The 27,220-nt window shown below is 51.5% G+C and overlaps 1 protein-coding gene across 9 annotated transcripts; it reads left to right on the top strand.

Annotated features, from left to right (window-relative positions):
• Positions 1 to 14,505: 14,505 nt before the first annotated feature.
• LOC310904924 (uncharacterized protein) lies at positions 14,506 to 25,540 on the top strand. 9 transcript variants are annotated; one of them, XM_083850275.1, is made up of 16 exons: positions 14,510 to 15,520; positions 15,627 to 15,883; positions 16,024 to 16,530; positions 17,748 to 17,858; positions 17,977 to 18,029; positions 18,112 to 18,159; positions 18,264 to 18,314; positions 18,401 to 18,523; positions 18,671 to 18,792; positions 18,911 to 19,003; positions 19,163 to 19,216; positions 19,317 to 19,374; positions 20,565 to 20,676; positions 20,797 to 21,335; positions 21,512 to 21,599; positions 24,614 to 25,540. In XM_083850275.1, the coding sequence occupies exons 8-12, from the start codon at positions 18,481 to 18,483 to the stop codon at positions 19,341 to 19,343; spliced, it is 339 nt and encodes a 112-aa protein (XP_083706401.1). In that variant the 5' UTR covers positions 14,510 to 15,520; positions 15,627 to 15,883; positions 16,024 to 16,530; positions 17,748 to 17,858; positions 17,977 to 18,029; positions 18,112 to 18,159; positions 18,264 to 18,314; positions 18,401 to 18,480; the 3' UTR covers positions 19,344 to 19,374; positions 20,565 to 20,676; positions 20,797 to 21,335; positions 21,512 to 21,599; positions 24,614 to 25,540. The 9 variants fall into 9 exon arrangements, with proteins under 9 accessions (XP_083706406.1, XP_083706401.1, XP_083706400.1 ...); XM_083850274.1 differs by having other exon boundaries at positions 14,511 to 15,520; positions 19,317 to 19,411; positions 20,568 to 20,676; XM_083850273.1 differs by having other exon boundaries at positions 14,511 to 15,520; positions 19,317 to 19,411.
• The last annotated feature ends 1,680 nt before the right edge of the window (positions 25,541 to 27,220 follow it).

Genomic DNA, 27,220 nt, shown 5'->3' with positions numbered 1-27,220 from the left:
TGGCCCCTGTGAGTGAGGGAAGCAGGGCAGGAGGTAATGGGGATGTGGCAGGGAAGCTGAGAGGGGGTCCCACCAGGTTTGACACAGGATTAAATGACAGAGCGCATTGCGTCCTGCAGTCTGTCAGACAGCATACACTTTGGGCTCTGGGCTTCCTCTTGGCCACGGTGGGTTCATTATTATTACCTCCCTTTTTTGTCCTGGTAAAAAAATGTAGTGTTTCAGACTGCCGCCGCTCAGCTTCCCAGCCGCGAGCGGCATGTTGCTCAAGGCAGATATTTCCTCCCTGACGCGGCGTGGGGTGCAAATTTCTGCCGTTTTCGTTTGTGCTTTTTCCGGGAAAACGGCGTGGGAAGCCGTGCCTGCCGTCCTCGGGACGGCACCTGCTGGCAAAAAGTGGGTACTGCAGGCTGAGCGGCTCCGCACATGCGCGGTGGCGCCCGGGCGTCCTCTGCCCCCACCTGCTGGTGGAAGGTGCGTACCGCAGCCTGAGCGGCGCCGCGCATGCGCGTTTTTTTCCTGCGAGTGATTTGTTACATAGAGTTCTTTTTTTTGGCGTGTAATATGTTATGCTCCTAGACTTTTCTTCCTGTGTAAAACAAAGGTTGAGGTAGTTCCAGCTGAAAAAGTTTCAGCTACTTGCTTGGTCATATCGTCCTTTCAATATTCAAAGCTGAAGCAAAAGCATGGGGATTGTTGCTTCTAGAGAAACACCAGTTCTTGTCTGCACTCATCATGCTGTTGAGCTAAGCTAGGAAAAAAAATAAAAATAAAAATAAACAGCTGCTGCTCCTCCTGCTCGCTTTCTACTTTCTTGTGCTTTGCCCCTCCCCTTTCCCAGGAGATTGGGTTTGGGTGCTGGGCGGGGCCAAACGGTATATGAGCTCCAGGCATGCCATCAGAGAGCTCATTCTGTCTGGGCTGCGCTTTGGGGGTAAGTGCTATGTTTTCCCTTTAGTCAGTTGCATGCAGGGTTCTTTAGGTGGGTCAGAGTCTATGGACTGATACGTTTCCAAGTAGAGACCGGTATGTCCTTTTGAGGTAAGGACTAGTAGGATCTGTTAGAGTAAAACAGTCTATATAGTACTAGGTGCATGTATTGCAAGCAGCTCCTCTTCAGGTGAGTAATTGTTATAGCATGTTTACGGATAGGATGGCGATCTTACTTTGTGTGTTCGCTTTGTGGTTGTGGGTCCCTTATGATTTCTGCAGAATTGCAGGGCTTACTTGTGAGTCTTTGCCTGTATGTCAAATATTATTGAAGTTACAGCCTTGGTGGCAAAGTGATGGAGCAGGGTTTAGGAGATAAGTGTCATCGAAGCTCCCTGTGTAAGCATGTATCTGAAAAGAGCAGCAGTAGGCGTGTAAGGGGTAGTCTTTTTCAGGGTTAGGGACAGTTTGTTATAGTTTTGGAGCTTTTGCTTGCGGTTTGGGTGGCTGTAGAGTTTTAGATCTTGCAGCCTTCTAGATTTTAAGCGCTTGGAATTCACGTAATAGAGGCGTGCTTAGGAGGTGTTGCCGGCTAACTCGTTTTTAAGAAATGGTGGGGTATGGTTCCTCGACTGCATGAGCATGGTAGTATTACTAAGAGACTGAGCAAGGTCCCCTTTTTCATCTGTAAAGGGTAAGTCTGGGATTGCTGCCGTCTGGGCACATTTTCGTGCCCATCACTACAGTTATTTTACTACATCAAATAGAGTAAAATTCCAGTTTCTCTTTTGGAGGTGCTCTAGGTGGCTTCAGAGAACGGGTGGAAGCATCTGCCACGTGGGGTAGGTAAGCGGCTGAGGTAAAGGAGGGGATGAGAGTAACTGTCCTGAGGGTGCAGTGGCTTTTATTGCTGTGGTTGATTTCTGTTCTGCTTATCAGGTGCCACAGGCAAGGTGGGCTGTGATAGTCTTTAGAATAGGAGCAAAGCAGGTCACTGGAATGCTGTTTGGTTCCTGAGAAAGGTGTTGCAGAGGAAAAAGGTGGTCTGGCGTGGCAGCTCCTGATGGTGGTCGTCTTCGGTAGGTGCAGAGGTGCCTGAAGCCCCATCCCGTGGAGCCTGAGCACGCCTTGCTGAGGATGAAGCCTGCTTTCCAGCAGTTCCCAAAACTGTGTTGAGGCTGAAATGGTGTGTCTGTGTTTGGGTTGGGGTTGCACCTTGGTGAGTGTAGGGATAGGATTCAAGCTGGTGCAGCAGAGGGCCAGGCTCCGTTGTCCTGTAGTGTGTTTTGACCCATCAGCATAGCCTTTTGGTTTTCAGATAGCCTACTCAAGCACGTGATTTGTCCTGCGAGTGATGTTATTGCATGGAGTTGGTGTTGTTTTTTTTTTTTTTTGGCGTGTGATCTGTTATGCTCCTAGATTTTTCTTTCTTTGTAAAGAAAGGTTTGAGTTAATTCCAGCTGAAAAAAAATCAGTTATTTGCTTGGTCATACTGTCCTTTCAATATTCAAAGCTGCAGCAAAAGCATGGGTATTGTTGCTTCTAGAAACACCCCAGTTCTCTTGTCTGCAGTCTGCATGCTGTTGAGCTAAGCCAGATTTAAAAAAACAAAACAAACAAACAAAAAAACACAGCTGCTGTGCTGCTCCTGCTCTTTCTACTTTCTTGTGCTTTGCCACTCCCCTTTCCCAGGTGATTGGCTTTGGGTGCTGGGCGGGGCCAAATGGTAAATGAGCTCCAGGTATGCCATTAGAGAGTTCATTGTGCCTGGGCTGCTCTTTGGGGTAAGTGCTTTGTTTTTCCTTCAGTCAGTTGCAGGGTTCTTTGGGCAGGTTGGTGTCTATGGATTTCTAGATTTTAAGTGCTTGGAAATCACTTACTAGAGGGATATTTAGCAGAGGTTGCTGGCTCACTTGTTTTTGGGATGGTGGGATCCACTTGTGTTTTTGGGTTATATTTGAATCTCTAGACGTATGAAGCCACTTGTGTAACTCTCCAGAGGACTAAAAAGAGCTTGATTACACACTACAAGAGGCTTGACCACGTAGGCGCAGTATTACCAAGAGACTGAGCAGGGTCGTATCAGAGTTGCCTTTTTCATCTGTAAAGGGTAAGCCTGTGATTGGCCCGGGCACATTTTGGCGCGGCGCCGCCCGGGCACATTTTGGCGCGGCGCCGCCCGGGCACATTTTGGCGCGGCGCCGCCCGGGCACATTTTGGCGCGGCGCCGCCCGGGCACATTTTGGCGCGGCGCCGCCCGGGCACATTTTGGCGCGGCGCCGCCCGGGCACATTTTGGCGCGGCGCCGCCCGGGCACATTTTGGCGCGGCGCCGCCCGGGCACATTTTGGCGCGGCGCCGCCCGGGCACATTTTGGCGCGGCGCCGCCCGGGCACATTTTGGCGCGGCGCCGCCCGGGCACATTTTGGCGCGGCGCCGCCCGGGCACATTTTGGCGCGGCGCCGCCCGGGCACATTTTGGCGCGGCGCCGCCCGGGCACATTTTGGCGCGGCGCCGCCCGGGCACATTTTGGCGCGGCGCCGCCCGGGCACATTTTGGCGCGGCGCCGCCCGGGCACATTTTGGCGCGGCGCCGCCCGGGCACATTTTGGCGCGGCGCCGCCCGGGCACATTTTGGCGCGGCGCCGCCCGGGCACATTTTGGCGCGGCGCCGCCCGGGCACATTTTGGCGCGGCGCCGCCCGGGCACATTTTGGCGCGGCGCCGCCCGGGCACATTTTGGCGCGGCGCCGCCCGGGCACATTTTGGCGCGGCGCCGCCCGGGCACATTTTGGCGCGGCGCCGCCCGGGCACATTTATCTTAGATCGAGCTAACGAGCAGCTGAAGTAAAGCAACTGGGAAGAGAGGTATTGCAGCAGGTACGCTGTGGCTGTGAGGTGCCTCAGGGGGTGCTTTTCTCTCGTCCCTGCAGGTGCTTGGTGCAGTCTTGGACAGGGAAATCCCCGTGTCACGGAGCAGTGAGGGAAGGTGAGCGTGTTGTCAGCCTGGTCGTCCCTTAACCAAAATGAAGGGACGTAGTGGGTTTATGTGGCAAGGTTTTGGTAGCAGGGGGCTCTAGGGGTGGCTTCTGTGCGAAGAATCTAGAAGCTGCCCCATGTTAGGTAATGGCCCCGCTGCTGAGCGGAGCCAATAAGTGATGTTGTTTGCGCGTCTGTGAGAGCATGTTTAAGACAGGAAAAAAGAAAAAAACACAAAGACGCTGTGCCATGCAGCAGGTGGGAGAGCAAGAGGAGTGAGGAACAGCCTTGCAGGCGCCAAGGTCAGTGAAGAAGGAGGGGGAGAGGTACTCCACGTGCCGGAGCAGAAGTCCCCCGCGGCCTGTGGCGAGGACCATGGTGAAGCAGGCTGTCCCCCTGCAGCCCACGGAGTACCACGGTGGAGCAGGGTTCCATGCTGCAGCTGGTGGAGGAGAGCACGGTGGAGCAGGTGGACCTGCACTGATGGAGGCTGCGGCCTGTGGAAGACCCTTGCCGGAGCAGATTCCGGGCCGGACCTGTAGACCGTGGAGAGGAGACCACGCAGGAGCAGGTGAGCTGGCAGGAGCTGCTGCCCGTGGGGGACCCAGGTTGGAGCAGTTTGCTCCTGAGGGATGGACCCCGTGGTATGGACCTACATCTGGAACAGTTCTGGAAGAGCTGCTGCCTGTGGGAAGGCCATGCCAGATCAGTTGACCAAGGACTGCATCCTGTGGGAGGAACCCCACAGCACAGGGGATGAGGGCGTCCGAGGAGGAGTGGCGGCAAAGAAGCGCTATAGACTGACCATAAACACCGATCACCTGCACCGCTGGGGGGGAGTAGGTGGAAGAGGGTGGCTGGGGGGGAAGGTGCTTTTGGTTGCTTTCGTTTGTTTCTCGCTTCTCTACATTGCGTAGTAATAAGCAATAAATCTTTCTGTCTTTCTATGCTGAGTGTGTTTTGCTTATCACGATATTTACTGTGTAATCTCCTCATCCTTATCTCAACCCTTGAGCCCTTTTTCCTTGTATTTTCTCCCTGTCCTTCTTTGAGGAGGGAGAGGGAGAGAGCGGTTTTGGTGGAGCTCGGTCGCCTACCCCTCTAAAACCACCACAGGGGAAGATGTTCAGGTGTTTCCCTCTGAGGGTCTGAGGTGAGGCTGTTTGTCGCTGCAGTTGTCGCTGGCTGGTTGTCGCTGCAGTTTTTTTAACTACATCCAATAGAGTAAAATTCCAGTTTCTCTTTTAGAGGTGCTCTAGGTGGCTTCAGAGAACGGGTGGAAGCATCTGCCACGTGGGGTAGGTAAGCGGCTGAGGTAAAGGAGGGGATGAGAGTAACTGTCCTGAGGGTGCAGTGGCTTTTATTGCTGTGGTTGCTTTCTGTTCTGCTTATCAGGTGCCACAGGCAAGGTGGGCTGTGATAGTCTTTAGAATAGGAGCAAAGCAGGTCACTGGAATGCTGTTTGGTTCCTGAGAAAGGTGTTGCAGAGGAAAAAGGTGGTCTGGCGTGGCAGCTCCTGATGATGGTGGTCGTCTTCAGTAGGTGAAGCGGTGCCTGAAGCCCCATCCCGTGGAGCCTGAGCACGCCTCGCTGAGGATGAAGCCTGCTTTCCAGCAGTTCCCAAAACTGTGTTGAGGCTGAAATGGTGTGTCTGTGTTTGGGTTGGGGTTGCACCTTGGTGAGTGTAGGGATGAGTTTTAAGTTGGTGCAGCAGAGGGCCAGGCTCCGTTGTCCTGTAGTGTGTTTTGACCCATCAGCATAGCCTTTTGGTTTTCAGATAGCCTACTCAAGTACGTGATTTTTCCTGCAAGTGATGTTATTACATGGAATTGATTTTTTTTTGTTGTTTTGGCGTGTGATCTGTTATGCTCCCAGATTTTTCTTTCTTTGTAAAGAAAGGTTTGAGCTAATTCCAGCTGAAAAAAATTCAGTTGCTTGGTCGTATTGTCCTTTCAATATTCAAAGCTGCAGCAAAAGCACGGGTATTGTTGCTTCTAGAATCACCCCAGTTCTCTTGTCTGCAGTCTGCATGCTGTTGAGCTAAACCAGATTTTAAAAAAAAAAAAAAAAACAACACAGTAAACAGAAACAAGAAACAAACCACCACAGCTGTTGCTCCTGCTCTCTTTCTACTTTCTTGTGCTTTGCCCCTCCCCTTTCCCAGGTGATTGGGTTTGGGTGCTGGGCGGGGCCAAATGGTATATGAGCCCCAAGTATGCCATTAGGGAGTTCATTGTGCCTGGGCTGCTCTTTGGGGTAAGTGCTTTCTTTTTCAGTCAGTTGCAGGGTTCTTTGGGCAGGTTGGTGTCTATGGATTTCTAGATTTTAAGTGCTTGGAAATCACTTACTAGAGGGATATTTAGCAGAGGTTGCTGGCTCACTTGTTTCTGGGATGGTGGGATCCACTTGTGTTTTTGGGTTATATTTGAATCTCTAGACGTATGAAGCCACTTGTGTAACTCTCCAGAGGACTAAAAAGAGCTTGATTACACACTACAAGAGGCTTGACCACGTAGGCGCAGTATTACCAAGAGACTGAGCAGGGTCGTATCAGAGTTACCTTTTTCATCTGTTTTTCATCTGTAAAGGGTAAGTCTGTGATTAGCCCTGCTGGGGCTGCTGTGTGTGCATGGCTTTTTGGCATTTGTGGAGCTCAGTTGTTTTTTTTGTGTGTGTATGGTATTACTTTTTTTTTTTTTCTTTTGAGAGCCAAATAGTGTGTGCGCTGAGCGTGGTTGGCAGGAGGAGGTGGGGAATTGTCTGGCAGGGGAGCTGTTCAGGACTGGTAGGTTTGGTTTCTAGGAGCGTGCGGCATCCTTCCTGTGCGATGCCACTGATTGTTGGGCAGGAACGTTCCAGCTCGTGTGTCTTAAACAACGTAGCTTGTGCAGTGTGTGTTGTGTGGCCCGGGCAGAGTTTGCCGCGCGCTGTGAGCGAAGAATCTCAGTTCGAGCTGGTGAGCAGCTGAAGTAAAGGAGCTGGGAAGAGAGAGGTATTGCAGCAGGTACGCTGTGGCTGTGAGGTGCCTCAGGGTGTGCTTTTCTCTTGTCTCTGCAGGGGCTTCATGAAGTGTTGGACAGGGAAATCCCCGTGTCACGGAGCAGTGAGGGAAGGTGGGAGTTTTATCAGCCTGGTGATCCCTTATCTGAAGCGAAGGGAAGACATTCAGGTGTTTCCTTCTGAGGGTCTGAGGTGAGGCTGTTTGGGACAGAGGAGCAATGTGGCAGGTGGTCGCTTGCAAGCACAGCGGTCATTTTGTCCTTCTGTGTTCCCAGGTGGCATGGGTGATGGTGGCCGTTCCTTTCGAGCTTGGATCTAACTTGCAGGTACAGAGGCAAGTGGACTGCTATTTTGAAACAAAAACATTAAATATGGGGTGACTTCTGTTGTTGAGGGATGGGTGCTAATGCTGTCAGCTGAATGTTTGTCTTCTGACTGTGTTTTCCTTTGTTCAGGCTGAAACGCAGTGTGCAGTACAGGACGTCACGACGCGAGCTACCTCTGGAGTGACTCTGGTGAGTGATGAACAGAGGTAGGTGTTATTTTTGGGGTGTGGTTGTCGCTGCAGTTTTTTTAACTATATCAAATAGAGTAAAATTCCAGTTTCTCTTTTGGAGGTGCTCTAGGTGGCTTCAGAGAACGGGTGGAAGCATCTGCCACGTGGGGTAGGTAAGCGGCTGAGGTAAAGGAGGGGATGAGAGTAACTGTCCTGAGGGTGCAGTGGCTTTTATTGCTGTGGTTGCTTTCCGTTCTGCTTATCAGGTGCCACAGGCAAGGTGGGCTGTGATAGTCTTTGGAATAGGAGCAAAGCAGGTCACTGGAATGCTGTTTGGTTCCTGAGACAGGAGTTGTAGAGGAGAAAAGCTTTCAATATTCAAAGCTGAAGCAAAAAAAAAATAAACCACAGCTGCTGCTTCTCCTCTTTCTACTTTCTTGTGTTTTGCCCCTCCCCTTTCCCAGGTGATTGGCTTTGGGTTCCAGGGAGGGCCTGGTGGTCATTGAGTCACAGGCATCCCATCAGAGAGCTCATTCTGCCTGGGCTGCTCTTTGGGGTAAGTGCTTTGTTTTTCCTTCAGTGAGTTGCAGGTTTCTTTAGGTGGTTAAGAGTCTATGGACTGATGCGTTTCCAAGTAGAGACCGGTACGCCCATCTTTGTGAGGTAACAACTAGTAGGATCTGTTAGAGTAAACCAATCTAGTAATAGGTGCCTGTATTGCATGCAGCTCTTCTTCAGGTGAGTAATTGTTATAGCGTGTTTACGGATAGGATGGCAGTGTTACTTTGTGTGTTTACTTTGTGGTTCTGGGTCCGTTATGATTTTTGCCAAATTGCGGGGCTTACTTGTGAGTCTTTGCCTGTATGTCAAATATTATCAAAGTTACAACCTTGGTGGCAAAGTGATGGAGCAGGGTTTAGGAGATAAGTATCATCGAGGCTCCCTGTGTAAGCATGTGTCTGAAAAGAGCAGCAGTAGGCGTGTAAGGGGTAGTCTTTTTCAGGGTTAGGGACAGTTTGTTTTATTTTTGGAGCTTTTGCCTGTGGTTTGTGTGGCTGTAGAGTCTTTAGACGTTGCAGCCTTCTAGTTTTTAAGTGCTTGGAATTCACGTAATAGAGGTGTGCTTAGGAGGTGTTGCTGGCTAACTTGTTTTTGGGAAATGGTGGGGTACGGTTCCTTTTTTTTTTGAGTTATCTTTTAATCTCTAGGTATATCAAGTCATTTGCATAACTGTCCAGAAGCTTCACAAGGAGCTTCAGTACGCATCAGAAGGGGCTTGACCGCATAAGTGCAGTATTACGGAGAGACTGAGCAGGGTCACCGTTCTCATCTGTAAAGGAGAAGTCTGTGATTACCCCTGTTGGGGCTGCTGTGCATTCATGGCCTTTTGGTATTTGTGGACCTGAGGGTGTGTTTTTTTTTTTTTCTGGCTCTCGTCTCTGTGTTTGTCCTCTGCAAGGAGCTGTACTGTTTGCGTATCCATCACGGATATGACCTCCTCTTTTTGTTTCTTGTAGCCCAGGGCATGGGCACGGACACTTGAATGAGGCACGAGGGTGAGTGGACGGCAGTGTGGGCCCTGAGTTGGTCAGTGGATTGTGTTAGTCTGCTTTGCCTGTTATGCAGGCTTTGGAAGCACCTTGCGACAGCAGAGTACATCTCCTGCCACGCTCCTGAGGCGCGCCAGGCGTCAGCGGTTCCAGTTCCTGAAATGCTGGAGATGCTCGGAGCACAAGAGGAGCTGGGAGCGTGATGCATCTCCTTGGGATGTTAGGTGAGCAAAGCGGTGGTACTGGGTTGGGGAACGTGGGTCTGGGGCTTCTTGGCTGTTGGGGTAGGGGAGGAAAGAAGAGGAGTGGGTATAGACTGTTTTGTGGATTTTCACGTTTGTTTGTTCTTTCTCCTTGGTCTAAGCTATGTGACCTTGGCTCAGCACAGTAAATGGAAGCGCTAAGCCTGGATCGAGAAGGTGAGCGGAGAAAAGTTGGGAAAAGGGCATTGGTTTTGGTTTGGTAGTCTATTGGTCCCACCTCTGGGCGACTCCTCTTTTCCGGGGACGAAGAAGATAGTGGGGACATCCTAGTTGGCCTCTGTGGTCCACCTTGAGGATGGATTGTGACCCCTGAGAATTAAGTCCAGGGGCAAATACTGTGTGTTTGGGGGTGGTTGGCAGGGGAAGGCGGGCAGTTGTCTGGAGTTGGTCTATCTGACTTCAGTAGCAGAGCAGGTCAGTGGACTACTGTTTTGTTTTTGAGGTGGGTGTTTCACTAGAAGAAGTTTGGCTGGTGTGCCAGTGCCTGATGGCACTTTATTTCTGCAGGTGAAGAGGAGCCTCGTGCCGGAAGCAATGTCCTGGCTAGCCTTTGTGTTCCTTGATGAGGATGGAACCTGCCTCCCATCATTCCCAAGCTAAGTTGCGGGGAAAGTGCTACGTTTGCTTTCGGGTTTTGAATGTACACATAGGGCGAGGGTCTGTGCTTTTAAGTCATTGCTGTGGATGGGGCCTTTTAGGATTGATCACGGTCAGACAGTGTATGGGGGCGTGGGATTCTGTCAGGTAGGGCTTGAGCACGTGCCAGGCAGGGCAGTTCCAGCTTGGTGTCTGTGTTCTGTGTTGTCTGTGCTGTGCTGTTGCTCCTGGTGCTTGGCAGGCCCTGGGGAAGCCGTCCTGAGGGTGTCGAACACTTGACCTCACTGGAATAATGCTGATGCTCAATTGGAAGCTGAGCATTTCTTATCTTGCAGTGGGAGCCTAAAGAGATCATTTCTTCTGTGCGTGTAATTTTTTTGTATCAAATGTTTCTTGATGCGATCATCATATGTTACGCGCTCCTCAAATCTTGATATCCTCATTGCCTTTTTCCACTGGACAGATTAGATGGGCAACTTGTTAGCCACACCAAAGGTCCTAAATGCTTGTTTCATCATCGTAGGGCTGATCTGAGCACTTCTTGACTTGCAGTCGCAGCTTAAAGCGCAGATGTGTTTCAGGTCTTGTGCATCATATTCTGTTTCAGATGGCATCTGTTTCCATCCTCGCTGTTGCGGAAGTCATGTGGGCTTCATCAGGAGCTCTGTCTTGAGAGTTCATTTCCGAAGCATTTTTCTTCTGGGGTTTGCACTCCCCATCCTTCTGGTCTCTTGTCTTAAAGGCAGGCTTTTTATGCCTCCATCATCCCAGTTCTGGCAGTTGCTTCCAGTCGCATGTCGTGACATTTGAATCTCTCCTTGGGTCTGCTGCAGGGCACCTGTTCTGACTTGCTGTATGGCTTCCCTCTGGGAGTCCTTTTTTTGCGCCTTGTGTTCTGTGTTTTGTTCGTAATGTTTGTAGCGTGCCTGTGTGTTTGGCCTGGAGCTGTCCTGCCTGGCAGTTAGTGATGGTAGCTAACGTGGCGGTGTACTAATACATTGTCCGGACTGTTTTGGCAAAGACATCCGGTCTGCCTCTGGGCACGTACTGAAGGGCAGCTGGCACAGAGTCATCTCTGTGGTGTTTGGCAAATGTGGAGGGGGAGACTTGAGCTGCTTGCGAGCAGCTGTTTGCATAGTGCTTGAATAGTGCTAGAGGAGAGGTCTGTCATTGAATCTTGAAAGCTCGCAGATACGGGGTTTTGATTTTTTGTTTGTATTTCGTTCCCCTCCCCAGTAGAGGGGTAAACCTTAGGAGGAACCGGTCACAGGAAAGAGCTCCTTTTGGAACCGTCAAGGACTCGGTAGGCAACCCGGTGACTGGCTTGATCTACTTTCTAGGTGCTGAGGCAAGGGAGCTGCTGTTTTGAAATGATAAAATTAGCCATGGGGTCCCTTGTGTTGTTGAGGGATGGGTGCTAATGCTGGTATCTGAATGATTATCTTCTGACTGTTTTCATTTGTTAAAGCTGAAACACAGCGTACGACCTGGGGCTTCACGACCAGAGCTGGTTTTGGCAAGGTGAGCGATGAACAGATGCAGCAGTTATTTTAGGGGTGCGGTTGTCACTGCAGTTACTTAACTACACAAAATACAGTTAAAGTCCTGTTTATATTCCAGAGGTGTTGTAGCTGGCTTAAGAGAGCAGATGGAAGCATCTGCCTCGAGGGCAGGTGAGGGGGCAGAGTAAGGGAGCAGGTGAGAGTACCTGTCCTAGCTGTGCTGCGGCTTTGGATGCTGCCGCGGCCTATGCTTTTCTTTTTCTTTCGCAGGTGCCTCGCACAGACTCAGAGGGGCCAAGCTGCACTCTGAAGAACAGCACGAGAAGGGCAGGCTGGTCGTGAGTGGAGCAGTGGAGCAGAATGGCCAAGTTGCGCAAGGTGACTGCGAAGGGTATCCATCTTGCTTTGAAGGTGTCATGGCAGGCTCTACACAGAAGTGGCTGAGGATTTGAGAAGAGGTTACAGAGCATCAAGGAGCGGCACGTGCAGTGACGGTTTCCAAACGGTATGGTTGCTTTCTCTTCTGTTGGTCAGGTGCCACAGGCAAGGTGGGCTGTGACACTAGTCTTCAGAATCGGAGCAAAGCAGGTCACTTGAATGCCGCGGGGCATCTGAGAAGGGTGTTTTAACAGAAAAAGCTTGTCTGGCATGGCAGTGCCTGATGGCAGTGTGTTTCCACAGGTGAAGAGGTGCCTGAAGCCCCATCCTGTCTAGCCTGCGCACACCTCGCTGAGAAGGAAAGCCGCTTTCCAGTAATTCAGAAAGCCAAGTTACGTCTCGGCCTCGAGCATCTGGGGCGTGTGCCTGTGCTTTTGGGCCTGTCTGTAGCATTTGGCACCTGCATTAGTACTTTCTTGGCGTATGTTTAGGCATTTGGGGCCTGTGTCTTGGGGGGAGGGTTTGGCTGTTTGGTTCCTGAGAAAGGTGTTGCAGAGGAAAAAGGTGGTCTGGCATTGGCAGCTCCTGATGATGGTGGTCGTCTTCAGTAGGTGAAGCGGTGCCTGAAGCCCCATCCCGTGGAGCCTGAGCACGCCTCGCTGAGGATGAAGCCTGCTTTCCAGCAGTTCCCAAAACTGTGTTGAGGCTGAAATAGTGTGTCTGTGTTTGGGCTGGGGTTGCACCTTGGTGAGTGTAGGGATGAGTTTTAAGTTGGTGCAGCAGAGGGCCAGGCTCCGTTGTCCTGTAGTGTGTTTTGACCCATCAGCATAGCCTTTTGGTTTTCAGATAGCCTACTCAAGTACGTGATTTTTCCTGCAAGTGATGTTATTACATGGAATTGATTTTTTTTTTTTGTTTTGGCGTGTGATCTGTTATGCTCCCAGATTTTTCTTTCTTTGTAAAGAAAGGTTTGAGCTAATTCCAGCTGAAAAAAATTCAGTTGCTTGGTCGTATTGTCCTTTCAATATTCAAAGCTGCAGCAAAAGCACGGGTATTGTTGCTTCTAGAATCACCCCAGTTCTCTTGTCTGCAGTCTGCATGCTGTTGAGCTAAACCAGATTTTAAAAAAAAAACAACACAGTAAACAGAAACAAGAAACAAACCACCACAGCTGTTGCTCCTGCTCTCTTTCTACTTTCTTGTGCTTTGCCCCTCCCCTTTCCCAGGTGATTGGGTTTGGGTGCTGGGCGGGGCCAAATGGTATATGAGCCCCAGGTATGCCATTAGGGAGTTCATTGTGCCTGGGCTGCTCTTTGGGGTAAGTGCTTTGTTTTTCCTTCAGTCAGTTGCAGGGTTCTTTGGGCAGGTTGGAGTCTATGGATTTCTAGATTTTAAGTGCTTGGAAATCACTTACTAGAGGGATATTTAGCAGAGGTTGCTGGCTCACTTGTTTCTGGGATGGTGGGATCCACTTGTGTTTTTGGGTTATATTTGAATCTCTAGACGTATGAAGCCACTTGTGTAACTCTCCAGAGGACTAAAAAGAGCTTGATTACACACTACAAGAGGCTTGACCACGTAGGCGCAGTATTACCAAGAGACTGAGCAGGGTCGTATCAGAGTTACCTTTTTCATCTGTAAAGGGTAAGTCTGTGATTAGCCCTGCTGGGGCTGCTGTGTGTGCATGGCTTTTTGGCATTTGTGGAGCTCAGTTGTTTTTTTTGTGTGTGTATGGTATTACTTTTTTTTTTTCTTTTGAGAGCCAAATAGTGTGCGCGCTGAGCGTGTTTGGCAGGAGGAGGTGGGGAATTGTCTGGCAGGGGAGCTGTTCAGGACTGGTAGGTTTGGTTTCTAGGAGCGTGCGGCATCCTTCCTGTGCGATGCCACTGATTGTTGGGCAGGAACGTTCCAGCTCATGTGTCTTAAACAACGTAGCTTGTGCAGTGTGTGTTGTGTGGCCCGGGCAGAGTTTGCCGCGGCGCTGTGAGCGAAGAATCTCAGTTTGAGCTGGTGAGCAGCTGAAGTAAAGGAGCTGGGAAGAGAGAGGTATTGCAGCAGGTACGCTGTGGCTGTGAGGTGCCTCAGGGTGTGCTTTTCTCTTGTCTCTGCAGGGGCTTCATGAAGTCTTGGACAGGGAAATCCCCGTGTCACGGAGCAGTGAGGGAAGGTGGGAGTTTTATCAGCCTGGTGATCCCTTATCTGAAGCGAAGGGAAGACATTCAGGTGTTTCCCTCTGAGGGTCTGAGGTGAGGCTGTTTGGGACAGAGGAGCAATGTGGCAGGTGGTCGCTTGCAAGCACAGTGGTCATTTTGTCCTTCTGTGTTCCCAGGTGGCATGGGTGATGGTGGCCGTTCCTTTCGAGCTTGGATCTAACTTGCAGGTACAGAGGCAAGTGGACTGCTATTTTGAAACAAAAACATTAAATATGGGGTGACTTCTGTTGTTGAGGGATGGGTGCTAATGCTGTCAGCTGAATGTTTGTCTTCTGACTGTGTTTTCCTTTGTTCAGGCTGAAACGCAGTGTGCAGTACAGGACGTCACGACGCGAGCTACCTCTGGAGTGACTCTGGTGAGTGATGAACAGAGGTAGGTGTTATTTTTGGGGTGCGGTTGTCGCTGCAGTTTTTTTAACTATATCAAATAGAGTAAAATTCCAGTTTCTCTTTTGGAGGTGCTCTAGGTGGCTTCAGAGAACGGGTGGAAGCATCTGCCACGTGGGGTAGGTAAGCGGCTGAGGTAAAGGAGGGGATGAGAGTAACTGTCCTGAGGGTGCAGTGGCTTTTATTGCTGTGGTTGCTTTCTGTTCTGCTTATCAGGTGCCACAGGCAAGGTGGGCTGTGATAGTCTTTGGAATAGGAGCAAAGCAGGTCACTGGAATGCTGTTTGGTTCCTGAGACAGGAGTTGTAGAGGAGAAAAGCTTTCAATATTCAAAGCTGAAGCAAAAATAAATAAACCACAGCTGCTGCTTCTCCTCTTTCTACTTGTGCTTTGCCCCTCCCCTTTCCCAGGTGATTGGCTTTGGGTTCCAGGGAGGGCCTAGTGGTCATTGAGTCACAGGCATCCCATCAGAGAGCTCATTCTGCCTGGGCTGCTCTTTGGGGTAAGTGCTTTGTTTTTCCTTCAGTGAGTTGCAGGTTTCTTTAGGTGGTTAAGAGTCTATGGACTGATGCGTTTCCAAGTAGAGACCGGTACGCCCATCTTTGTGAGGTAACAGCTAGTAGGATCTGTTAGAGTAAACCAATCTAGTAATAGGTGCCTGTATTGCAAGCAGCTCTTCTTCAGGTGAGTAATTGTTATAGCATGTTTACGGATATTGTGGCAATCTTACTTTGTGTGTTTGCTTTGTGGTTCTGGGTCCCTTATGATTTCTGCAGAATTAAGGCAAATATTATGAAAGTTATAACCTTGGTGGCAAAGTGATGGAGCAGGGTTTAGGAGATAAGTATCATCGAAGCTCCCTGTGTAAGCATGCATCTGAAAAGAGCAGCAGTAGGCGTGGAAGGGGTGGTCTTTTTCAGGGTTAGGGACAGTTTGTTATAGTTTTGGAGCTTTTGCCTGTGGTTTGTGTGGCTGTAGAGTGTTTAGACGTTGCAGCCTTCTAGTTTTTAAGTGCTTGGAATTCACGTAATAGAAGTGTGCTTAGGAGGTATTGCCGGCTAACTCGTTTCTAAGAAATGGTGGGGTACGGTTCCTCGACCGCATAAGCACAGTAGCATTACTAAGAGACTGAGCAGGGTCACCTTTTTCATCTGTAAAGGAGAAGTCTGTGATTACCCCTGTTGGGTCTGCTGTGCATTCATGGCCTTTTGGCATTTGTGGACCTGAGGGTTTTTTTTTCCTGGCTCTCGTCTCTGTGTTTGAGTCCTCTGCAAGGAGCTCTGTACTATTTGCATGTCCACCACGGATATGACCTCCTCTTTTTGTTTCTTGTAGCCCAGGGCATGGGCACGGACACTTGAATGAGGCACAAGGGTGAGTGGACGGCAGTGTGGGCCCTGAGTTGGTCAGTGGATTGTGTTGGTCTGCTTTGCCTGTTATGCAGGCTTTGGAAGCACCTTGCGACAGCAGAGTACATCTCCTGCCACGCTCCTGAGGCGCGCCAGGCGTCAGCGGTTCCAGTTCCTGAAATGCTGGAGATGCTCGGAGCACAAGAGGAGCTGGGAGCGTGATGCATCTCCTTGGGATGTTAGGTGAGCGAAGCGGTGGTACTGGGTTGGGGAACGTGGGTCAGAGGCTTCTTGGCTGTTGGGGTAGGGGAGGAAAGAAGAGGAGTGGGTATAGACTGTTTTGTGGATTGTCATTTTTGTTTGTTCTTTCTCCTTGGTCTAAGCTACGTGACCTTGGCTCAGCACAGTAAATGGAAGCGCTAAGCCTGGATCGAGAAGGTGAGTGGAGTACAGTTGGGAAAAGGGCATTGGTTTTGGTTTGGTAGTCTATTGGTCCCACCTCTGGGTGACTCCTCTTTTCCGGGGACGAAGAAGATAGTGGGGACATCCTAGTTGGCCTCTGTGGTCCACCTTGAGGATGGATTGTGACCCCTGAGAATTAAGTCCAGGGGCAAATACTGTGTGTTTGGGGGTGGTTGGCAGGGGAAGGCGGGCAGTTGTCTGGAGTTGGTCTATCTGACTTCAGTAGCAGAGCAGGTCAGTGGACTACTGTTTTGTTTTTGAGGTGGGTGTTTCACTAGAAGAAGTTTGGCTGGTGTGCCAGTGCCTGATGGCACTTTATTTCTGCAGGTGAAGAGGAGCCTCGTGCCGGAAGCAATGTCCTGGCTAGCCTTTGTGTTCCTTGATGAGGATGGAACCTGCCTCCCATCATTCCCAAGCTAAGTTGCGGGGCAAGTGCTATGTTTGCTTTCAGGTTTTGAATGCACACATAGGGCGAGGGTCTGTGCTTTTAAGTCATTGCTGTGGATGGGGCCTTTTAGGATTGATCACGGTCAGACAGTGTGTGGGGGCGTGGGATTCTGTCAGGTAGGGCTTGAGCACGTGCCAGGCAGGGCAGTTCCAGCTTGGTGTCTGTGTTCTGTGTTGTCTGTGCTGTGCTGTTGCTCCTGGTGCTTGGCAGGCCCTGGGGAAGCCGTCCTGAGGGTGTTGAACACTTGACCTCACTGGAATAATGCTGATGCTCAAACGGAAGCTGGGCATTTCTTGTCTTGCAGTGGGAGCCTAAAGAGATCTTTTCTTCTGTGCGTGTAATTTTTTTGTATCAAATGTTTCTTGATGCGATTATCATATGTTACACGCTCCTCAGGTCTTGATATCCTCATTGCCTTTTTCCACTGGACGGATTAGATGGGCAACTTGTTAGCCACACCAAAGGTCCTAAATGCTTGTTTCATCATCGTAGGGCTGATCTGAGCACTTCTTGACTTGCAGTCGCAGCTTAAAGCGCAGATGTGTTTCAGGTCTTGTGCATCATATTCTGTTTCAGATGGCATCTGTTTCCATCCTCGCTGTTGCGGAAGTCATGTGGGCTTCATCAGGAGCTCTGTCTTGGGAGTTCATTTCCGAAGCATTTTTCTTCTGGGGTTTGCACTCCCCATCCTTCTGGTCTCTTGTCTTAAAGGCAGGCTTTTTATGCCTCCATCATCCCAGTTCTGGCAGTTGCTTCCAGTCGCATGTCGTGACATTTGAGTCTCTCCTTGGGTCTGCTGCAGAGCACCTGTTCTGACTTGCTGTCGCTGTATGGCTTCCCTCTGGGAGTCCTTTTTTTGCGCCTTGTGTTGTGTGTTTTGTTCGTAATGTTTGTAGCGTGCCTGTGTGCGTGTTTGGCCTGGAGCTGTCCTGCCTGGCAGTTAGTGATGGTAGCTAACGTGGCGGTGTACTAATACATTGTCCGGACTGTTTTGGCAAAGACATCCGGTCTGCCTCTGGGCACGTACTGAAGGGCAGCTGGCACAGAGTCATCTCTGTGGTGTTTGGCAAATGTGGAGGGGGAGACTTGAGCTGCTTGCGAGCAGCTGTTTGCATAGTGCTTGAATAGTGCTAGAGGAGAGGTCTGTCATTGAATCTTGAAAGCTCGCAGATGTGGAGTGTTTTTATTTTTCTCCAGTCCTAGATAAACCTTAGGAGCAACCGGTCAAAGGAAAGAGCTCCTTCTGGAGCTGTCAAGCTCTCGTTCGGCAGCTCGGTGACTGTCTTGATCTACTTCTGAGGTGCCGAGGCAAGTTGTCTGCTGTTTTGAAATGATAAAACTAGACATGGGGTCCCTTGTGTTGTTGAGGGATGGGTGCTAATGCTGGCAGCTGAATGATTACCTTCTATGTTTTTGTTTGTTAAAGCTGAAATACAGCATACAACCTGGGACGTCACACCCAGAGCTGCTTTTGGCAAGGTGAGCGATGAACAGATGTAGCAGTTAAAGTTGGTTTGCGGTTCTCATTGTCACTCGAAGTGTCCCCTCTTTTCTGTTTTAGAGGTGTTGTAGCTGGCTTAAGAGGGTAGATGGAAGCATCTGCCTCGGGGTAGGTAAGCGGGTAGAGGTAAGGCAGCAGATGAGAGTAACTGTCCTAGCTGTGCTGCGGCTTAGGATGCTGCCTTAGCCTATGCTTTTCTTCCTCTTTCACAGGTGTCTCGCACAGGCTTAAAGGAGCAAACTGCATTCTGAAGAGCTGCTTAAGTAGGGGGGCTGGTCATGAGCTGGGTTGGAGCGGAATGGCCAAGTAGCACGAGGTGACTATGAAAGGTCTCTGTCTTGCTTTGCAGGTGCCATGGCAGGCTCTTCACAGAAGTGGCTGAGGATTTGAGATGAGGCCGGAGAGTGACAAGGAGCAGCACGTGCAGGGATGGTTTCCAAGCGCTGCGTTTGCTTTCTCTTCTGTTTATCAGGTGCCACAGGCAAGGTGGGCTGTGACATCAGTCTTTAGAATGGGAGCAAAGCAGGTCACTGGAATGCCGCAGGGCATCTGAGAAGGGTGTTTTAACAGGAAAAGTTTGTCTGGCATGGCGGTGTCTGATGGCAGTGTGTTTCCACAGGTGAAGAGGTGCCTGGAGCCCCATCTCATCTAGCCTGCACGTGCCTTGAGGATAAAGCCTGCTTTCCAGCAGTGTGGAAAGCACCACCAGTCCGTGGTGCCGGCCCGGCCGAGTTGGAGCATGTGAGCAGCTGAAGAAAAAGAGCTAGTGAAAGAGAGGTATTGCAGCAGGTAGGCTGTGCCTGTGAGGTGCCTGAGGATCTGCCTTTTCTTTTTTTTCTTTTGTGGGTGCTTCCTGCAGCCTTGGAGAGGTGAATCCCCACATTGTGGAGTGCTGAGGAAAGGCGAGAGGGTCGTCAGCCCAGTCAGTGTCCCTAAGCAAGGTCCCCCTAAGGCAAGTCCTTGAAGTGTTTCCCCTGGTTTAGCAGGTGCTGCAGCAGGCCTTCCTCAGAATCTGCTGAGGGTCTGAGGTGAGGCTGGGTGGGATAGAGGAGCAGTGTGGTGGGTGATTACTTGAGAACACAACGATCATTTTATCCCTTTGTTTTCCCAGGTGGTGTGGGTGATACTGGCTGTACTGTTGGAGCTTGGACTCAGACAGGAACGGGTGAGCACAACCATATGTTGCTTCAGTGGTAGTCAGTATTGCGGAGGAGGTGGGCATCAGGGCCGGTGTGCTAGTGAATGCTGGTACGCTGTTTTTGCAGATGATGATAAGCCTGGCCATGGACTAAGATGTCTCTCAGTGTCTGTGCATTTCTTGAGGTGGAGGGAATTTACCATCCAGCAATCTGAGAGCTAAGTTGAGGGGCACCTGGTATTTGCATATGTGGTGTGGCTGATGGGAGCTGGGAGCCAGAGCAGCATGGAGCCAGCCGGCTGAATATACTTGGTGCCACTGTGAGGGTGGTTCAGGCTGGGTCACCTTCAGGCTGCTTGAGGCTGGGTCACCAGGCTAATAGAAGGAGCAGGGGGTATTTTGTAGTGTGAGTGTATGTGCCAGGCAGGACAGTTCCCATCTGTTTATTTGTCTTGTAGTGCTGCTTCTGCAGTGTGTGTTCTGTGTCATGCACTCCTCGGGTCTTTGTGTCAAATGTTTCTTGATGTGATCATCATGTTACGTGCTCCTCAGGTCTTGATATCCTCATTGCTTTTTGCACTGGACAGACTAGAAAGGCAACTTGTTAGCTGTACCAAAGGTCCTAAATGCTTGTTTTGTCATCATGGGTCTGATCCGAGCACTTCTTGTATTGCAGACGCAGCTTAAAGCGCCGATGTGTTTCAGGTCTTGTGCATCATATTCGGTTTCAGATGGTATCTGTTTCCATCCTCACTCTTGCAGAAGTCATCTGGGTCGCATCAGGAGCTCTGTCTTGGGAATTCATTTCCTAAGAGATTTCTTCTGGGGTTTGCACTCCCCATCCTTCTGGTCTCTTGCCTTGAAGGCAGGCTTTTTATGCCTCCATCATCCCAGTTCTGGCAGTTGCTTCCAGTCGCATGTCGTGACATTTGAGTCTCTCCTTGGGTCTGCTGCAGAGCACCTGTTCTGACTTGCTGTCGCTGTATGGCTTCCCTCTGGGAGTCCTCTTTTTTTTTGCGCCTTGTGTTCTGTGTTTTGTTCGTAATGTTTGTAGCGTGCCTGTGTGTGTGTGTTTGGCCTGGAGCTGTCCTGCCTGGCAGTTAGTGATGGTAGCTAACGTGGCGGTGTACTAATACATTGTCCGGACTGTTTTGGCAAAGACATCCGGTCTGCCTCTGGGCACGTACTGAAGGGCAGCTGGCACAGAGTCATCTCTGTGGTGTTTGGCAAATGTGGAGGGGGAGACTTGAGCTGCTTGCGAGCAGCTGTTTGCATAGTGCTTGAATAGTGCTAGAGGAGAGGTCTGTCATTGAATCTTGAAAGCTCGCAGATACGGGGTTTTGATTTTTTGTTTGTATTTCGTTCCCCTCCCCAGTAGAGGGGTAAACCTTAGGAGGAACTGGTCACAGGAAAGAGCTCCTTTTGGAACTGTCAAGGACTCGGTAGGCAACCCGGTGACTGGCTTGATCTACTTTCCAGGTGCTGAGGTAAGGGGGCTGCTGTTTTGAAATGATAAAATTAGCCATGGGGTCCCTTGTGTTGTTGAGGGATGGGTGCTAATGCTGGCATCTGAATGATTATCTTCTGACTGTTTTCATTTGTTAAAGCTGAAACACAACGTACAACCTGGGACTTCACGACCAGAGCTGGTTTTGGCAAGGTGAGCGATGAACAGATGCAGCAGTTATTTTAGGGGTGCGGTTGTCACTGCAGTTACTTAACTACACAAAATACAGTTAAAGTCCTGTTTATATTCCAGAGGTGTTGTAGCTGGCTTAAGAGAGCAGATGGAAGCATCTGCCTCGAGGGCAGGTGAGGGGGCAGAGTAAGGGAGCAGGTGAGAGTACCTGTCCTAGCTGTGCTGCGGCTTTGGATGCTGCCGCGGCCTATGCTTTTCTTTTTCTTTCGCAGGTGCCTCGCACAGACTCAGAGGGGCCAAGCTGCACTCTGAAGAGCAGCACGAGAAGGGCAGGCTGGTCGTGAGTGGAGCAGTGGAGCAGAATGGCCAAGTTGCGCAAGGTGACTGCGAAGGGTATCCATCTTGCTTTGAAGGTGTCATGGCAGGCTCTACACAGAAGTGGCTGAGGATTTGAGAAGAGGTTACAGAGCATCAAGGAGCGGCACGTGCAGTGACGGTTTCCAAACGGTATGGTTGCTTTCTCTTCTGTTGGTCAGGTGCCACAGGCAAGGTGGGCTGTGACACTAGTCTTTAGAATCGGAGCAAAGCAGGTCACTTGAATGCCGCGGGGCATCTGAGAAGGGTGTTTTAACAGAAAAAGCTTGTCTGGCATGGCAGTGCCTGATGGCAGTGTGTTTCCACAGGTGAAGAGGTGCCTGAAGCCCCATCCTGTCTAGCCTGCGCACACCTCGCTGAGAAGGAAAGCCGCTTTCCAGTAATTCAGAAAGCCAAGTTACATCTCGGCCTCGAGCATCTGGGGCGTGTGCCTGTGCTTTTGGGCCTGTCTGTAGCATTTGGCACCTGCATTAGTACTTGCTTGGCGTATGTTTAGGCTTTTGGGGCCTGTGTCTTGGGGGGGTTGTGGAGCTGCTTGTACACCTTTGGGGCTTGCATCTGGGGGGGGCGGGGGTGGGAGTTGCTTGAACACCTTTGGGGACTGTGTCTGGGGGGGTCAGGGCCTGCATCTGGGGGGGTTGGAAGCTGTTCCTACAATGTAGGGATCTGTATCTGGGGGGGTTGGGAGCTGCTTGTACACAGTATGGGCTTGCGTTTGGGGGTGGGTGTTGGGAGCTGCTTGTACAATGCAGGGATCTGCATCTGGAGGGGGTTGGGAGCTGCTTGTCCACCTTTGGGACTTGCATCTGGGGGGGGTTGGGAGCTGCTTGTCCACCTTTGGGACTTGCATCTGGGGGGGGTTGGGAGCTGCTTGTACATCTTTGGGACTTGTATCTGGGGGGGGAGTTGGGAGCTGCTTGTACACTGCAGGGTCCTGCCTTGGACATGGTTTGTAGCTGCTTGTACAGCTTTGGGGTCTGCAGCTGGGAGGGGTTGTGAGTTGCTTGTACATGCTAGGGGCTTCCCTCTATGGGGCTTTGGGGCCTGCCTCTGGGGGGGGGGGGGTTGTTGTGAGCTGCTTGCACACCCTTGGGGCCTGCCTCTGCGGGGGCTTGGTGCCTGTGTCTGGGGAGCGGGGGGGTTCAGAGCTGGTTGTACAATATAGGAGCCTGCGTTGGGGGGGGGGGTTGGGAGCTGCTCGTACACTGGAAGCCTGGGTTGGGGGGGGGAGGTTTGGAGCTGCTTGTGCACCTTTGGGGCTTGCCTCTGGGGGGGGGTTGGGAGCTGCTTGTACACTGTTAGGGCCTGCCTTGGGGGGGGGGGTTGGGGCATGTGCCTTGGGGGTGGGGTTGGGAGCTGCTTCTACGCTGTAGGGGTCTGGGTCTTGGGGGGTTGGGGCTGTTTTTACAGCTTTGGGGCGTGCCTCTGGGGAGGGTTGTGAGTTGCTTGTACACGCTAGGGGCTTCCCTCTATGGGGCTTTGGGGCCTGCCTCTCGGGGGGGGGGGGGTTGGGAGCTGCTTGCACACCCTTGGGGCCTGCCTCTGCGGGGGCTTGGTGCCTGTGTCTGGTGAGTGTGGGGGACGGGGTTCAGAGCTGGTTGTAGCGTAGGAGCCTGCGTTGGGGGGGGGTTGGGAGCTGCTCGTACACTGGAAGCCTGGGTTGGGGGGGTGGAGGTTTGGAGCTGCTTGTGCACCCTCGGGGCCTGCCTCTGTGGGGGCTTGGTGCCTGTGTCTGGGGAGTGGGGGGGTTCAGAGCTGGTTGTACAGTAAAGAAGCCTGCGTTGGGGGGGGGGGGGGTTGGGAGCTGCTCGTACACTGGACGCCTGGGTTGGGGAGGGAGGTTTGGAGCTGCTTGTGCACCTTTGGGACTTGCATCTGGGGGGGGTTGGGAGCTGCTTGTACACCTCTGGGACTTGCATCTGGGGGGGGGTTGGGAGCTGCTTGTACATCTTTCGGGCTTGCATCTGGAGGGGGTTGGGAGCTGCTTGTACACTGTTAGGGCCTGCTTTGGGGGGGGGGTTGGGGCATGTGCCTTGGGGGTGGGGTTGGGAGCTGCTTCTACGCTGTAGGGGTCTGGGTCTTGGGGGGTTGGGGCTGTTTTTACAGCTTTGGGGCGTGCCTCTGGGGAGGGTTGTGAGTTGCTTGTACACGCTAGGGGCTTCCCTCTATGGGGCTTTGGGGCCTGCCTCTTGGGGGGGGGGGGCTTGGGAGCTGCTTGCACACCCTTGGGGCCTGCCTCTGCGGGGGCTTGGTGCCTGCGTCTGGTGAGTCTGTGGGGGGGGTTCAGAGCTGGTTGTAGTGTAGGAGCCTGTGTTGGGGGGGGGGTTGGGAGCTGCTCGTACACTGGACGCCTGGGTTGGGGGGGGGGAGGTTTGGAGCTGCTTGTGCACCCTCGGGGCCTGCCTCTGTGGGGGCTTGGTGCCTGTGTCTGGGGAGTGGGGGGGGTCAGAGCTGGTTGTACAGAATAGGAGCCTGCGTTGGGGGGGGGGGGGTGGGAGCTGCTCGTACACTGGACGCCTGGGTTGGGGGGGAGGTTTGGAGCTGCTTGTACACCTTTGGGGCTTGTATGTGGGGGGGGTCGGGTGCTGGTTGTACACCTTTGGGGCCTGCCTCTGGGGAGGGAGGGTGGGGAGTTGCTTGTACACCTTTGGGGCCTGTGTCTGGGGGGGCTTGGGGCCTGCGTCTTGGTGGGGGGGGGTTGGAGCTGGTTGTACACCTTTCGGGCTTGCATCTGGAGGGGGTTGGGGCCTGCCTCTGGGGGGGTGGTTGTGAGCTGCTTGTACACCTTTGGGGCCTGCGTCTGGGGGGGGTGGGAGCTGCTTGCACACTGTTAGGGCCTGCCTTGGGGGGGGGGGGTGGTTGGGAGCTGCTTCTACGCTGTAGGGGTCTGGGTCTTGGGAGGTTGGGGCTGTTTGTACACCTTTGGGGCGTGCCTCTGGGGAGGGTGTCTGGTGTTTGGGGGCTTTTCTGTAGCGTTTGGGGCTTGCATTTTGGCTTTGGGATGTGTCTTGAGCTTCTGGGGCCTAGCTGTAGTGCTTGGGGCCTGCATCTGGGGCTTTTCTGTAGCATTTTGGTCGCGTGTTTGTGATTTGGGGTCTGTATCCAGGGTTTTGCCTTTTTTGTAGTTTTCAGCTTCATGTCAGTTTCTTTGTCGGTTTCCTGGGGTTGGGGCAGTTTGGGGTTTGGATCATTAGTCAGTGTCATTAGCGTTGGGGGGTTGATATGAAGGGTTAGGGTTGTGGTTAGAGTTGTTAGGGTTAAAGGGAATAAGGATTTTAGGGTAAGGGGATCAAGGTTGTGGGAATAAAAATGTTTTTGCACAGAGTTACATTGTTTAGAGGGAAGGAAGGTGGTATCGAGATATGCTTGCAGTGATAAGAAAGCTTACCAGACAACCTTGTGAAATGCAGACAACCAGAATCCTTAGAGCAATTGGTTGGAAATCACGGTGTAAGAAACATTACCACCTCAAAGAGGAAAACAGTCAAGGAAAAGAGAAAATTGACTTGTAACAGGCCAGCAGCTGTGTATTTTCAGTGAAGCACCGGGTAGATCGTGAACTTGGATTACCCAGTCAATGGGGAAACTGGGGAGGGTCCTGGTCACCGAGAGGAAAAAAAAATTTATATAAACTGTGTTATGGAACTAATAGGTAGTTTGTGGGACGCCTGCCATTGCAATCGTGAATAAAAATGCTACTTCACTGAGATTCTTGCCTGAGCCTATGTTATTGGTTACAGAGTGTTTCTAACAAGGTGTTAGGGTTTTAAGGTTTCAGGGCTAAGGCACTAGGGTTGGGTTTCAGGGTTAGGGTTTTCAGGGTTTAGGGTTAGGATTTTAAGGTTGTTAGGGCTGGAGGTATAAGGGTTAGGGTTTGGGGGTTAGTGTGTTAAGGTTTTAAAGTATTTTGTGGTTTTAGTGTTGATAGGGTTTTTAGGGTTAGGGTCTTAGGGTTTTAGTTACGGTCAGGTATTTAGGGTTAGGGTTTTAAGGTCTTAATGTTTTTTTTAAGGTTAGGGTCTCCAGGGATAGGGCTTTGAGAATCTTTACTTTTTTGGGTTAGGGTTTAGAGGGTCTTAATTTTTAGGGTTAGGGCTTTTAGGTGTAGGTCTAGTGTGGTAAATTTTATCGGGTTAGGACTGTAAGGGTTTTTAGGGTTAGGGTTTCTAGGGTTTTTTGGGGTAGGGGTTAGGGTTAGATCCGTGGGAGCCGTAGGGTCAGGGGTCAAGGTTCTTAGGGGTTAGGCCCAATATTAGGGTGGAAGGCCAAAATAAGAGGGGGGGAGCTCCCCCCAAAATTGAAGGGTTGAAGCCCAAAGTTAGGGGAAGGAATGTCAAAATTGTGGGGTCCCTCAAAATTGGGCGGAAGAACTCTTAATATTAGGGGGGAACCCAAAAAAGGAGGGTGGGGGACTCTACAATTGGGGGGGACCCCCAAAATTGGTTGGGTCCCCCCAAAATTGGTTGGGTCCCCCCAAATTAGGGGAGGAACCCCCAAAATTGGTCGGGTCCCCCCAAATTAGGGGAGGAACCCCCAAAATTGGGTGGGCGAACCCCCAAATTGGGGGGAAGAAGACTTAAATGGAAGTATGAAATTCCAGAATTGAATGTGGACCCCCCCTAGAGCAGTCTTCAGGGGTTTAGTGTGGTAAATTTTATCGGGTTAGGGCTGTAAGGGTTTTTAGGGTTAGGGTTTCTAGGGTTTGTTGGGGTAGGGGTTAGGGTTAGATCCGTGGTTGCCGTAGGGTTAGGGGTCAAGGTTCTTAGGGGTGAGGCCTAATATTAGGGTGGAAGGCCAAACTAATAGGGTGGGAGCCCCCCAAAATTGAAGGGTTGAAGCCCCAAGTTAGGGGAAGGAACGTCAAAATTGTGGGGTCCCCCAAAATTGGGCGGAAGAACTCTTGATATTAGGGGGGAACCCAAAAAAGGAGGGTGGGGGACTCCACAATTGGGGGGGACCCCCAAAATTGGTCGGGTCCCCCCAAATTAGGGGAGGAACCCCCAAAATTGGGTGGGCGAACCCCCAAGTTGGGGGGGAAGAAGACTTAAATGGAAGTGTGAAATTCCAGAATTGGATGTGGATCCCCCCAGACCTGGGGAGGAATCCCCAAACTTGGGGGGGGACCCCCAAAATTGGGGTTGAAGCCCCAGATCCCGGGGAGCTAAGCCCCAAATTAAGGGCAGGAACCTCAAAAATGTGGTGAGAACGCCAACATTGGGGGAAAGAACCTTAATATTAGGGTGGCAGGCCAAGAAAGGATGGTGGGGGGACTCCAAAATTGTGGGGGGCTTGGAACTGGGGGGAATCCCCAAAATGGAGGGGGAAACCCCAAAACTGGGGGGGGGCGAAGCACCAAATTGGGGGAAGGAACCCCAAAATTGGGGGGGAAGAACTCTGAAATGGAGAGGTGAGACCCCGAAATTGAGGGGAAACCCCCAAAACGGCGGGAAAACCCTCCATAAACACAAAACGAAACCGGTAATGTAACAGAGCAAAAAATGGCGTCCTACGGCAAGCTGCGAGGCTCAATTTTCTGGGGAATGCTGGGAAATGTAGTTCTTGGGCACCGGGTTTCCGGGAATCCATATTGTTTTCCCAGAGCATGCCGGGAGATGTAGTTCTCGGACACTGGGCTTCCGGTAGGCCATGTTGGTTTCCCAGAGCTTGCCGGGAGATGTAGTGTTCCGGCACCGGGCTTCCGGGAGGCCATATTGGTTTCCCAGAGCATGCCGGGATATGTAGTTCCCGGGGCATTGGACTTCCGGGCGGCCATGTTGGGATTCCGGTGCATGCCGGGAGATGTAGTTTTCCGGCACTGGACTTCCGGGCGGCCATGTTTGTTGCCCATAGCATGCCGGGAGATGTAGTTTTCCGGCACTGGACTTCCGGGCGGCCATGTTTGTTGCCCATAGCATGCCGGGAGATGTAGTTTTCCGGCACTGGACTTCCGGGCGGCCATGTTTGTTGCCCATAGCATGCCGGGAGATGTAGTTTTCCGGCACTGGACTTCCGGGCGG

Source organism: Anser anser (assembly GCF_964211835.1).
Source record: "Anser anser genome assembly, chromosome: 10".
In the NCBI taxonomy this organism is placed as follows: Eukaryota; Metazoa; Chordata; class Aves; order Anseriformes; family Anatidae; genus Anser; species Anser anser.
This window is presented reverse-complemented; position numbering and strand designations above follow the sequence as displayed.